This window comes from Psammomys obesus, unplaced genomic scaffold (genome assembly GCF_907164565.1).
Source record: "Psammomys obesus unplaced genomic scaffold, mPsaObe1.curated_primary_1811, whole genome shotgun sequence".
Taxonomy (NCBI): Eukaryota; Metazoa; Chordata; class Mammalia; order Rodentia; family Muridae; genus Psammomys; species Psammomys obesus.
In genome coordinates this window covers 29,328,306-29,340,790 of record NW_026592118.1, presented here as the reverse complement: position 1 = coordinate 29,340,790, position 12,485 = coordinate 29,328,306, and the positions used below count along the sequence as shown (strand labels likewise).

The window sequence follows — 12,485 nt, the reverse complement described above, 5'->3', positions numbered from 1 at the left end:
ACTTGAGTATGTGGTCTCCCAGTGTTGGTTGTAATTGATGTGATAATCTGGCTTTCCATGTGGCAGATGTGCAACCTGAACTAGGCCACGTAAAGCTGGTGGGTTAGCTATTTAACTGGACCAAGGAGAGGTGGCTTCGAACCCATTGGCCTGGGGCTAGGCCAGGCAAAGGGAGTGGCTAAATGAAAAGGGTTTATACCCTCAGGTCTAGAACTAACTTTTTGATTTTGCAGATGTATCAGATATGCCTAGTTTCTTGACATGCTGTCTCTTCCTAATAAGGTTATCTTGCTAATAGGTATGAAAATACCCACTGTTATGTATGTCTTTTAAACTTTTTATGTGTTTCATATTTAGTGTTTAATGTATGTTTTATTTTGTAGGCTGGTCTTGTGGTAAAACTGCTGATGAAGTTAAATGGACAACTAATGCCCCCTGAAAGAAATTCATGAAAAGAACATAGCTGGTACTCAAGCCAGCACATTTTGTAATGCAGAGTTTTTTTCCATGAAAGATTTCGTAAAATATGGCTTTACAAAGCATGTAGTCTCATGTAGTATGTATATGCTGTTACATACATTGTACAGAATCTGTACTCATGTTTGGTGTGTAATATACCACTTAGTTTTGTATGATATGCTCATAAGCTCTTCTAATTTTTGAGAGAAACACATGAAAATAGATTGGCAGTCTGTATTAAACAAAATAGTAAGCTTTATAAAAAGTTATTTTCAGTAAATAGTAAAGAATTTAGTGTGGAATGTGATGAAATTAAAATATAGCTTTGATATAATTTTGTGTGTTACTTAAAAATATACTGAAAACCAACATGATTTCAATAAATAAAATGTATTTTGTATTTGGATCTATTCCTTAAAGCATTTCTTCTGTAATCTATGAACATGTTTCAGGGTGTCTTTAAAAGTCTTGATTAAAGGTGTATCTATACCAGACAGCGTCCTCCAAGTGCTCTCGCCGCGCTTCTTGCATCAGTTTGCTGTCTTCACACTGATTCAGACCCCAGAAGTCCACTCTGCACATCCATTCATTCTTTGGAATTACCAGGGATGGACGGGAATAATTTCTCAGTTTTAAATCTCATATCTAATAAGGACTTTATATTAAATTAGATCACTGGCTGCCATGCAAGCACACATACACTCGACGTAACAATTTCTAGATGTCAGTAGTTGAACTTGCTAAGTGTATGCTATATTTTTGTGTCTTAACTTAATGCCTTACTTGTATTGCCTTTGCATTATAGGAGCTGAGTCCTGATATCAGTGAAGGTTCACAGCTGTAGACGTGGCAGCAACAGCGTAGGTTTACTCACAAGCAAAAAGTGAAGGCAGGCAAGCAAGCAAGCAAGCACTCCTTTATATACAGGCTACCTGTCAGTATAGAGGAGTACCTCACCTCAGGACCTCCTGCAAATGCCCTCATTGGCCCATGCAGCAGAATTTCATATTGAACTTAGAATCAAATTCTAAATTTTATAATATTGAACACAAGCCTCTTTTTTTAAAAAGAACATTAAATTTATTCTTTCGCAGTTTCATATGTATTTAATACGTTGCGTTCACTCTCAGCACTACCACCCTCGCCTCCCATTACTGTCAGTCTCCTTCCTAGAGAGCCCTTTCCCATATCCATGTAGTTTTGCTTCATTGTGTGGCACTGATTTTAATCAGAACTGCCTGTGACCATGGGTATAGAACTCTCCGGTGGATCCTGGTGGGCTCACCAATGGGGTCACATCTGGAGATTGACTTCCCTCCCCTAGAACCCTTCAGTATCCAAGAAGTAGTTCAGCAGGGAAGGGTCGGACCCTGACTTCTTCCGCAGTCCATGACTGGCTATTGAAAGATTTAATCTTGTACAGACCCTGTGCATGCAGCCAGAGCTACTATAGGTTGCTATGCCATCCATGCCCAGATCATATTTCACTACTCTTGCCTCTATCTTCCTGCTTTTACATTCATTCTGCCTCTTTTGTGGTATTCCCTGAGCTTTAAAGGTGGTATAAATGTCCTATTTAGGTCTGAGCACTCAGTTGTCCCTTTTTAGCCGCATCTTGGGCAGTCAAGAATCTCTTCATTCATTACTGTTTATTGTGAAGAGAAGCTCTCTAGTTAAGGCTGAGTCATATTTGTCTGTGCATACTGTTCTAGGTTGCTTTTCTGCTGTGTGATAAAGAACTGGCCAAAGCAACCTGGGGAGAATAGAGTTTATTTCAGCTTGCAGCAACTGAAGCATAGACCATGTAGGAATGGCGCTTCCTGGCTTGCTCATCTGACTTTATTATATAGAGCCCACCTGCTGAGGGGTGGCACTTCCCACAGGGAGGTAGGGCCCAGTACACCAATGAGCAACCAAGAAAATGTCTCACTGGCATGCCCACAGATCACTGGGGGAAACAGTTTTTCAGTTGAGGTTCCCTCTTGCTGGGTATGTCAAGTTGGCTAAACAAGATTAGCTATCATTGATATAAACAAAGATGCTTAGAAGCTAGTTTGATGCCGTGTCAACTTGGGTGAACAACAGTAGGAAGTTACCCCTCCCAAAATCGTATGACCTTCATAGCCATGAACTTTTAAGTGGATTTACAGTACTAGAGGCAAATTTCTTTTTGCAGAGCAGGCTGTAAGTCCAACCAGAATGGTTTGCTGTGCCTTTAACAGTTATTGCCACTGGTGCATTGGTATTGTAACTCATAGGGTTCACAGCTGGAACTGTGTATTGATGCTTTCCTACCCCGGCATCTTAAATAGAACCAGCATTATGAAAGCAAACCAGCAAGAAGGAAAGATCCAGCTTGGTTTCTCTATATCTTGCAGCCAAGGTGTATAGCTGTCACTAATACGGTCTTACCATTAAGTTCTGGTGGACAGCCAAGAGGCATGACAAAAGCCGTTTTGGGAGCCTTTGGGGCCTCCTTCGCAACAAGTCAAAGGGAGATATCACACCTGGCATTAGCATTTATATTTAACACTCAGTGGCTTCTAGGAGCAGCCGTATACAGCCAAGCAGGATATCTTACAAGGTTTTTTTTTTTGTTTTTTTTTTTTACTTATATATTTTAAATTGGCTTACAAAATAGGTTTCCATATAGCTTTTTCATGCATGCTTTATTTTGATTAACCTCCACATGTCCCTCTTCTTCCCACCCTCTTCCCTGCTTAAACCTTTCCATCTGCTTTATACCTACACATTGCCTGTGTTATAAGACCCCTTTCTTACAACATCCCCTTTCAGGGGTCCCTCACTAGTTTACTGGCTTCTACAAGGTACTTGAAGTTAGACACAATTCAGTCTAGGATCTACAAATAAGAGAGAACATTTGGCCTTTGTACTTTTGAGTCTGGGTTGCTTCAGTCACTGAAATTTTCCAGTTCCATTCATTTTCCTTCAATTTTCATAATTTTTTAAACAGATGAATAGAATCCCATTGTGTGTGGATGGATGGATGGATGGATGGATGGATGGATGGATGGATGGATGACAGACAGATAGATAACTGTTGCAACCCACGTGGTCGTCTCGCCAGCAAGAACGCACATGGACAATAGGATCCTTCTGCAGCAAGCTTTATTGCAGTCAATTGATGAGAGGAGGAAGACCCCAACCCCCAGAATGGTGCTGCTTAACTACCCCCTGCGGCGGCGTGTACTCCGCTGGTTGGCTGCTTGCCCATTGCCCCGTGTGACGCCCAGGGCTGGGCAGTAACGCCCCGGGCTGGGCAGTGACTTGGCGCGCTTTTGCAACTGGCACATGCGCTCTATTACTTGTTCACTAGGGCTGAAGCCGGATGTCGGCGCCATTTCGTAATGGCGATTGCATTCTCTCGGCTCTCCACATCTCCCCCTTTTTGTTTTAATAAATGAAAACTGTCTCAAAGCCTTGTAAGCGCGGCACAATAAAGCCCTAAGCTCGATCAAGCGAATTCCTTCTTTGGGGAGTAAGCGATCAAGAGCTTTAGATTACTCCCTTACCCCACCAGACAAGTCCTCTGGGTGCAGGGGCTAAAGGAGAAGATTAAAAAATGGAGGTGACACCCATTCCCGTGCAATGGAATAAAATTCCAGGGAGTGCAAGGGCAGTCATCCTCCTATCTAGGTACCATAGCCGCTTAGGCGAAGGCAACATTGTGACTTGGATCACTCATCGACTCAGTGCAATGGGTAAAACCCCTTGAGGTGCATCGTCTGAGTGTCAGTCTGTTTTTATTTTTTAACATGGATAACCAAATTTCGGGAGATGATCCTTGCTCCAAGGCCACAAGTGCTTGTGCAATCACGACCTTGTCACGTTGTTGTTGGGCTTTGAGCTTGCAGACCAACCAAAGTAAGAACACTAGACCGCAAACTAAAGCAGTGCCAAACAGGCCTACCCCCACCCACTCTTTAAAGAATGAAAAGGCTGAAGAAACCCAGGAGGAGAGTCCTTCAGTCAACGACAGGTCCAAGCGCGTTGCATTAATGGCCATCATCGCAGCTCGTAGGCGCTCCAAAGTCTCATCGAAATTTTCCGACCAGTTTCCTTGAAGATACAAAGACAATTGTCTAGACAAGTTGGCTGCCTTAGTAAGATTTTCATATTGAATGCTAGTTATACATAGTGCTTCAAATTTTTTCTCACACCCCAATTGGGCCAGCTGGAAGAGGATCCCTAACCGCTCCTCAACCAGATCTATGCGCTGGTTAACAACCATGAGTCCGCCCTTCAATTGGGCTGAGGTAAAGCCATGTGTATTGAAAGCTTCAGCAACAGTGGCCGAAAGCTTATTAAATGTAGAATCTACTTGCACTGTTTGAGACATGGCTATGGCCGCAGTGGTCGCAGCCACTGCACTCAAGGATATTGCTGTGACTATGGCAGCAGTAATGCCAAAGTCTCTTTTCTGTCTGAATAAGGACATGGTGGAGGTAGTTTCCACTGGCACAGGAATCCATTGAGGTACTTTAGCTATCAATGCATGGGTAAACCGTCGTGAATTCCAACATTGTGATATTGAACAAGTTTCGTTAGTACAATTTTGAAAAGGTCCGTTAGTCAAAATGAACATAAAGGGAGGATAAACACAAACCGGGGTGGGCGAGTAGTTAGTATGATTAATTATAGTTTTAAGAAGTTGAACAACCCTTGTTGTGGAATTTATAACTACGTAATGGCTGTGAGTGAGATTTTCCTCTTGTGTAAAGTTAGATTCCAGAACAAACCGTGACTTCCCTCTGGACCCACCTTGGAGAAGACTCATGGGGTTAAGATCCGTGCAACTCCCATTAACCCCGCAAAGCAGCCATATGTCAAAGGGATTCCTCCTTAAACTTTGTGAGAAGAGCCCCTGTGCCATAATATAGTCCTTTCTTGGGTCAGCCATCATATCAGGAGAAAAGGTAAAGGTTTGGGCCTGGTCCGCCCAGTGAATTACTGGGGATTGACAAGCCGTCCAAGGTGGGTCCTGATCCTCACTATTCCCAACACAAAAAGGGGCTATTTTGGGCTGACGGGGGCAAGTTGTGTCATGGGAATTGGATTTATTAACACTGGGTGGCAAAAATGTGCCATTAATCCAGGTAACCTCGTACCAAGAGCGGAGATTATAATAAGTGTAATTTTTTTTATCGGATTGCATGATGTCTTAAGTGTTGCAATCTGTCCCCGTCGATTAAGAGAAAACAGCCCTAAGGCTCGGTGTGTGAGGTTAATACATTTACCCACACCCTTATCCTCCAATTGAAAACATAAGGAGCCTTGTTCCTGAAAGGGACGATTTTCACCCAACGGGGCTACGATTGTATCGTATGGGAGATAGGGCAAGTCCAATGTCTTATTAGTTGTAAAGAATTTTGGAAACACTTTCGCGTTGTGCCTAACAGGCATGGGTTTTGGAAAAGCAGAAAGAATTGCCCATAGTTGTTCCCCTGTAATACTAGGAACCCAGATCGGGAGGATCCAAACCAACACTAGGAGCTTCCGTAGACTTGTCTCCTTGGGTGTCATCTTCAGGTACCACAAGCCTCCGTGTCAGGCGCTCCGGTAACCAAAAGGGATTATCTTCCTCCTGTGGAAAGACACAGATAGCTCCCCTGGATCTTATTAAAATAGGATCCGGGCCTTTCCATTGACCAGTCAGGACATCTTTCCATTTAACCATTTCTTTTGGTCTATCGGGCTCTGAGCAGTGACGATCTGCCGCGGACCAGCCCTGATTGTCCAAATTTAAAAAATTCCTTAATTTTTTAAGAGTGCTATAGAGATAGTCACTCGTGGTACTGAGGGCAGAGCCTCCTCGACCCCCCCTTTTTGTTTTATTAAATAAGATTTGAGTGTGCGATGAGCTCGCTCTACAATTCCTTGTCCCTGAGGGTTATAGGGGAGGCCAGTCAGGTGGGTTACTCCCATCTGGCGACAGAATTGTCCAAATTTTCGAGAGGTGTATGCTGGTCCATTATCAGTCTTAAGGATTTTAGGCTTTCCCCAGGCACTCCATGCCTCGAGGCAATGTTGAATAACATGGGTAGCCTTTTCTCCTGCTAGTGGAGAGGCAAACATAACTCCAGAACAGGTATCAATAGAGACATGTAAGTATTGTAATTTGCCAAATGATGGGATGTGAGTAACATCCATTTGCCAAATTTGTAATGGACGGATTCCCCTAGGATTAATTCCAACATGAGGCATAGGTAAGAATTGACAACAATTTTGACATTGGGTTACTATATTTCTAGCTTCTTTTCTAGTTATGTCAAATCGACGATGCAGCGTCTCAGCTGTGACATGAAACCTTTTATGAAACTCCTTAGCCATTTCCAATTTTGATAAGAGGGCGAACCCAATTAATTTTGTGGCTCGATCTGCCAAATCATTTCCATGAGACATAGGCCCCGGCAGGCCTGAGTGGGCTCTAATATGTGTAATAAAAACAGGTGATCTTCTATTAATCAAGGCAGAATGAATCCTTTGAAAAATTTTTGCAAGTTTACTAGATGCCTTAATTAACCCAGCAGCTTCCAGAATCTTTGTGGCATTAACCACATAACAGGAATCCGAAACAATGTTTAAAGGACCCAAAAATTTCTCCAAAACTTCTAATACCACTAGACATTCTACAATTTGGGGCGAGGTTTCATGATATTGTTTAGAAACAACCTTGTTATTAGCCACATAGGCTCCCACACCTGTCTTTGACCCGTCAGTATACACTACTAACCCATCCCGAAGAGGTTCTGCGGAGGTGATGCGTGGGAACACAACTTCTTGCGTCAAAGCAAATTGTAAAATGGGATGTTTAGGATAATGATTATCTATCAAACCACTAAAAGAGGTGACTAGCACTGCCCAAACGTCTGAGGTAGCAGATAAAGTTTGGACTTGGTGGGCAGTATAAGGCACTATCAGAGCCCTAGGTTCTCTTCCAAAGTGAGTGGTGGCTGCTTTTAAACCACGAAGGGCAAGTTGAGCAATTGCATCTGGATACCATTCAATAATTTTTGCAGGGGAGGCATTGGGATGTACCCACAGTAAAGGCCCATCTTGCCATAGCACCGCTGTTGGCAGATTTTTGGTCTTAAAGACACATAACTCAAAAGCCCTAGTTTCATCTATACGTTTTAACTGAGCATCCTGTAAGGCCTCCTCCACCATGTTTAATACCCGATCCGCTTCGGGAGTCAGTGTCTGAGGTGAAGTAATATGAGCCTCTCCCTCCAAAATGTCAAATAGGGGCTTCAATTCAGTTGATGGAATTTTCAAAAAAGGTCTAAGCCAATTTACATCACCCAGTAATCTTTGGAAATCATTTAGCGTGTGTAAATGATCCCTATGGATCTCTATCTTTTGAGGAACTACATATTCTGGATAAATAACAGTCCCTAGAAAGGAACCTACTTCTGAAATTTGGACCTTTTCAGTAGCAATATGTAAGCCCCATTGTTCTAGAGTTTTTCGTAGCAGAGGATATGCAGTCTGTAAGACAGATAACTCTTTATGGCACAAAAGAATGTCATCCATATAATGGATCAACAGTAAAGAAGAAAATTGTTTTCTAACCGGTTCAAGGGCCATTTGAACATACAGCTGACACATGGTGGGGCTATTGGCCATGCCTTGAGGTAACACTCTCCATTGATATCTTTTGTCTGGCTCATGGTGATTAACAGCAGGTAGAGTAAAGGCAAATCTCTGTCTGTCTTGTGGGCACAGAGGAATGGAGAAGAAGCAATCCTTGATATCTATAATTATGACTCTCCATTGTTTAGGCAGAGCGGAAAGTAAAGGTAAGCCTCGCTGAACAGAGCCAAGAAGCCGCATCTGTGCATTAATGGCCCTTAAATCATGAAGAAGTCTCCATTTTCCAGACTTCTTTTTAATAACAAAAATAGGTGTATTCCAGGGAGAAGTAGATGGTTCCAAATGACCAAGCTGTACCTGTTCTTTAACCAGCCTTGTAGCGGCTTCCAGCTTTTCAGAGGAAAGGGGCCATTGAGGAACCCATACGGCCTCCTCTGTGAGCCAAGATATGGGCATGGAACCCTCAATGGCAGCTAATGAAAACCCAGGCCTTGTTTCCCTGTATTACTTTCCTGTGAAATCGGGTGTAATCTCCCTTGTTCCTGTTTACCAAGGCCTTTTCCTTCCTTATAACCCATCCTTTTCATTATATCAACAGCTTGTTGAGAGTACTCATTGGTCAATGCCAATCCCAAGTCTTGCAAGATGTCTCTTCCCCAGAGATTAACGGGGAGAGGAAGTACATAAGGTATGAAACTTCCTGTCTGACCCTCTGGTGCTTGCCAGGTCAACGGGCGTGAGCTGACTGCAGGGCTGGCTTCATATCCTAACCCTTGTAAGGAATGAGATGATTGTGTGACAGGCCACGCCCTAGGCCACCAATTTGAGGAGATAATGCTCCGGTCAGCCCCAGTATCTAAAATGCCAGTGAAAAGTTTCCCCTCTATCTGTAATTGTAAGGTGGGCCTAGTTTTTAAATCAACCACCAAGTGAGCAAAGTCAGTTCCTGAAGAACCGAACCCTTCGTTGCCCCTTGTCATTCCTGTGGATGGGAAAACATCCTGCAAGCTTGGAAGGAGAACTAACTGGGCAATCCTATCTCCAGGGGAAATGGAAAATACTCCTTGCGGACAAGAACAAAGAACTTGAAGCCCTTCAGTATAATCTTGATCTATTATTCCAGGATGGATAATAAGCCCCTTTAGGGTAAGAGAGGAGCGTCCGAGTATCAGGCCAACACTTACCTCGGGCAGAGGGCCCTCAAACTCAACTGGAACGGGCTGAACACCCAATTGGGGCATCAATAAGAACTGGGAGGTGGAACAGAGGTTCAATCCTGCTGATCCTCCTGTTGCTCTACAGCTGGATAGACCCTCCTGCTGACTGTTTGTGTCCCATATTTTTTGGGGCCCTGGGATCTGGGGCCCTGAAATCCGTTTTTTGGAATATTCTCATTCCTCTCATTAGGGGGGGCTTCATGCTGAATAAGTTTTCCCTGAATATCCCTAACTGAGCGACATTCATTGGCCCAATGATTACCCTTCCTACATTTGGGGCACAGTCCTGGAAGTTTCTTTTGTGCAGTAGCACGGCAATCTCACTTCAAATGGCCTGGTTTACCACAGCTATAGCAGGTTTTATTGCTTCCTGGACCTGAACGGCTCTTGCTCTGCAGGATAGCCGCTGCAAGGCCAGCATTGGTAAGTGGGCCTCCAAGTCCTCGGCAGATCTTTATCCAATCTGTAAGCCCTTTGTTCCTTCTAGGAGTAATGATTGTCTTACATTCTGGGGAAGCATTTTCATATACCAACTGTTCTATCATTGGCCTGACTCACTCCGGATCTCCAAATATTCTACCTGCTGCTTCTGTCATTCTGGCCACAAATTCTGAGAATGGCTCCTGAGGGCCTTGTATAATCTTTGTCAGGTGTCCTCCAGCCTCGCCTTTCTTTGAGAGGGCTTTCCATGCTTTAATAGCAGCCGCAGAAATCTGGCCATATGCCCAAGGGTCATAATTGGTTTGATTGTGTACAAAATGGCCTTGCCCTGTCAGAAGATCGAAGGTCCACTGTCGTTGGGCACCTTCCACACGGGAGTTGACTCCTGCTTGGATCTGAGAGGCGTCATGCCATAGGGCTTTCCATTCTAAGTATTGGCCCATATTAGGAAGAGCGGCCTTTACAGTATTTTGCCAATCGCTCGGAGTCATAGCCACGCCGGCAAGCCTCTCAAGCTGCATAATTGTGAAGTTAGCATCCACTCCATATTTATTAACTGATTCAGCAAGCTCTTTAACAAGGGGGTATTCTACTGGTGCATATGTGCGACCCCCGTCTGCAGCCTCAAAAACAGGAAAAGCCTGAAAAAGTTTTCTTTTGTCCTCTTTTGAAAAAAAAAGAGTCCGATATCCCTACCAGGGGAGCCGAGCCATGTCTTTCCACATAGGGTGGAGGGGCGCTAGGGGCTGATGAGAAAGCCCCATGAACTCTATTTATTGACCCTCCTTTATGTATCCTACCCGGTGGCGGCGACTGTTTATCAGGGTGGTATCTCTCTTCCTCATAAGGAGCCGCCTCCTCCTCTAAGTCCTCCTCCTCAGAGGGACTCAGCTCCTCAGATTCAGAATTATCAAGCCCCAAAGCCTCCAATTCTTTTATTGGATAGAGGGGCCTCTTTTTTGGGTTTTTCCTTCCCGTTTCACCTTTCTCTCCCAGGGCGTCCTTTCCCTTGTCTATCCTGTCTGTGGACTTACCGTCCACAGACGGGCCTTTTTTCTTAAAGATGTCTTTCTCTTTTTCTTTAAGGGCCCTTAACCTTCTATCCCGTTCTGTTTCTGACATGCTGTCTTGTATTTCCTCTAAAACCCCTTGGCCAGCTGCCACAGAGAAGCAGCACTTCCTATCTTCTAAGCAAGATTTTACTAAAATCCACAATGACCTAGTTCCAACTTTTAGCTTCCCATCTTTTTCCTCCCTCCGTAAATCACCTTCTAGCTTATCCCAGGAAGCAAGCGTCAGCAACCCTGAACATACAAACCAGGGAGCAATGCGATCGATTTCTGTAATAAATCCTTCCAACGTTCTTTTTGAAAGCTTTAGTTCATGCTGTTTTAAAAGTGACTGAAGTGCCGTGATCACCGAGTGTGAAGCTCCCATGCTGCTCTCTTATCTACGAGAGAAACTGACACAGGGAGGAGATACCGGGGCTTATTTACGTCCGTCTAACAATACCCAACGGCACATCAAAGGCGGGACACCGCAGGACACCGCGGGACACCGCGGCTTATCTGCGTCCGTCTGACCGTGCCCAACGGCGGCGAGCCTTTTAGCAAGAATATTTGTGGAAGCAAAATAAAACCAAAAGAAGGAGAACGAGCGCTACTATTACAATAGGGAAAGCTACAAGAGCTCCTGCCAATTGGGGTGAAAGATGAGACAATTCAAGACCAGGCATGTCTTACAGAACTTACCTTAGCTCCCCGGCTTTCCCAGGTTTCGGCACCAGTTGTTGCAACCCACGTGGTCTTCTCGCCAGCAAGAACGCACACGGACAATAGGATCCTTCTGCAGCAAGCTTTATTGCAGTCAATTGATGAAAGGAGGAAGACCCCAACCCCCAGAATGGTGCTGCTTAAATACCCCCTGCGGCGGCGTGTACTCCGCTGGTTGGCTGCTTGCCCATTGCCCCGTGTGACGCCCCGGGCTGGGCAGTAACGCCCAGGGCTGGGCAATGACTTGGCGCGCTTTTGCAACTGGCACATGCGCTCTATTACTTGTTCACTAGGGCTAAGGCCGGATGTCGGCGCCATTTCGTAATGGCGATTGCATTCTCTTGGCTCTCCACAGATAACATTTTCATTACGCATTTATCTGTTGGACTTGATCCCATTTCTTGGCTATTGTCAATAAAGCAGCAATGAACATGGATGTCAACACATCTCTACAGAAGGATATAGAATCCTGTGGTGTATATGCCCAAGAGCAGTACAATTGGCATATCTGGAAATTCTACTTTGAGCTTTCTGAAGAACCTCCACACTGATCTTTCCAGAAGCTGCACCAGTCTATCCTCTCACCATCAAGGAACCATTGTTTCTTTTTCTCCACATCTCCACTACCATTTACTGCCTTTTGATTTTTTTTTATAGGCATTTTGGGGTGAGGTGGAATCTCCAAGTAGTTTTAATTTCAATTTCCCTAATGACTATTTGAACTTTGTCTTAAATATTTGTCATGTATAAGGTTTTTTAGTATACAGTCAGTGTATATTGTAACAGGATATATTAAAAGTCAATTCAGATCATCTAAAATGGTACCCTGGCTGCATAGCACATTTGACATTATTGGCCACATGAAAAGGAAAACAAATGGATTTACATTAACTTTTGGCCATTTTAGATTCTGAAAATGTTCATACATCTAGTGAGGCTAACCTTTTTGAAATATTTAGCAGCCGTACATATTCTATTGAGA

At 44.0% G+C, this 12,485-nt stretch overlaps 2 protein-coding genes across 4 annotated transcripts in view; one reads left to right on the top strand and one right to left on the bottom strand.

Annotated features, from left to right (window-relative positions):
- The window catches only part of Krit1 (KRIT1 ankyrin repeat containing), a 37,315-nt gene extending 36,371 nt beyond the window's left edge, over positions 1-944 (top strand). For all 3 annotated transcript variants that reach the window (XM_055612764.1, XM_055612765.1, XM_055612763.1), the window contains one exon: positions 384-944. In XM_055612764.1, coding sequence (XP_055468739.1) covers positions 384-452 — 69 coding nt within the window. In that variant the 3' untranslated portion in view covers positions 453-944. The remainder of the gene's footprint in view (positions 1-383) is intronic.
- Positions 945-3,571: 2,627 nt separating this feature from the next.
- Positions 3,572-11,821, bottom strand: LOC129681031 (uncharacterized). The gene is made up of 3 exons (XM_055612915.1): positions 11,483-11,821; positions 5,962-6,064; positions 3,572-4,539 (listed from the first exon to the last, which is right to left on the bottom strand). Exons 1-3 carry the CDS (start codon positions 11,819-11,821, stop codon positions 4,130-4,132), a joined length of 852 nt encoding a protein of 283 aa, XP_055468890.1. The 3' UTR covers positions 3,572-4,129.
- Positions 11,822-12,485: the final 664 nt, after the last annotated feature.

What these genes read in the sequence shown, in the direction of transcription:
- LOC129681031 (XM_055612915.1), bottom strand. Translation starts at nt 11,821, where the DNA reads ATGGCGCCGACATCCGGCCTTAGCCCTAGTGAACAAGTAATAGAGCGC. An exon ending in GGGAAAGCCGGGGAGCTAAG is followed by an intron (nt 6,065 to 11,482) that starts GTAAGTTCTGTA and finishes GTCTTTCCACAG; the next exon opens with GAGGAAGATAATCCCTTTTG. An exon ending in TACGGAAGCTCCTAGTGTTG is followed by an intron (nt 4,540 to 5,961) that starts GTTTGGATCCTC and finishes TGTATCTTCAAG; the next exon opens with GAAACTGGTCGGAAAATTTC.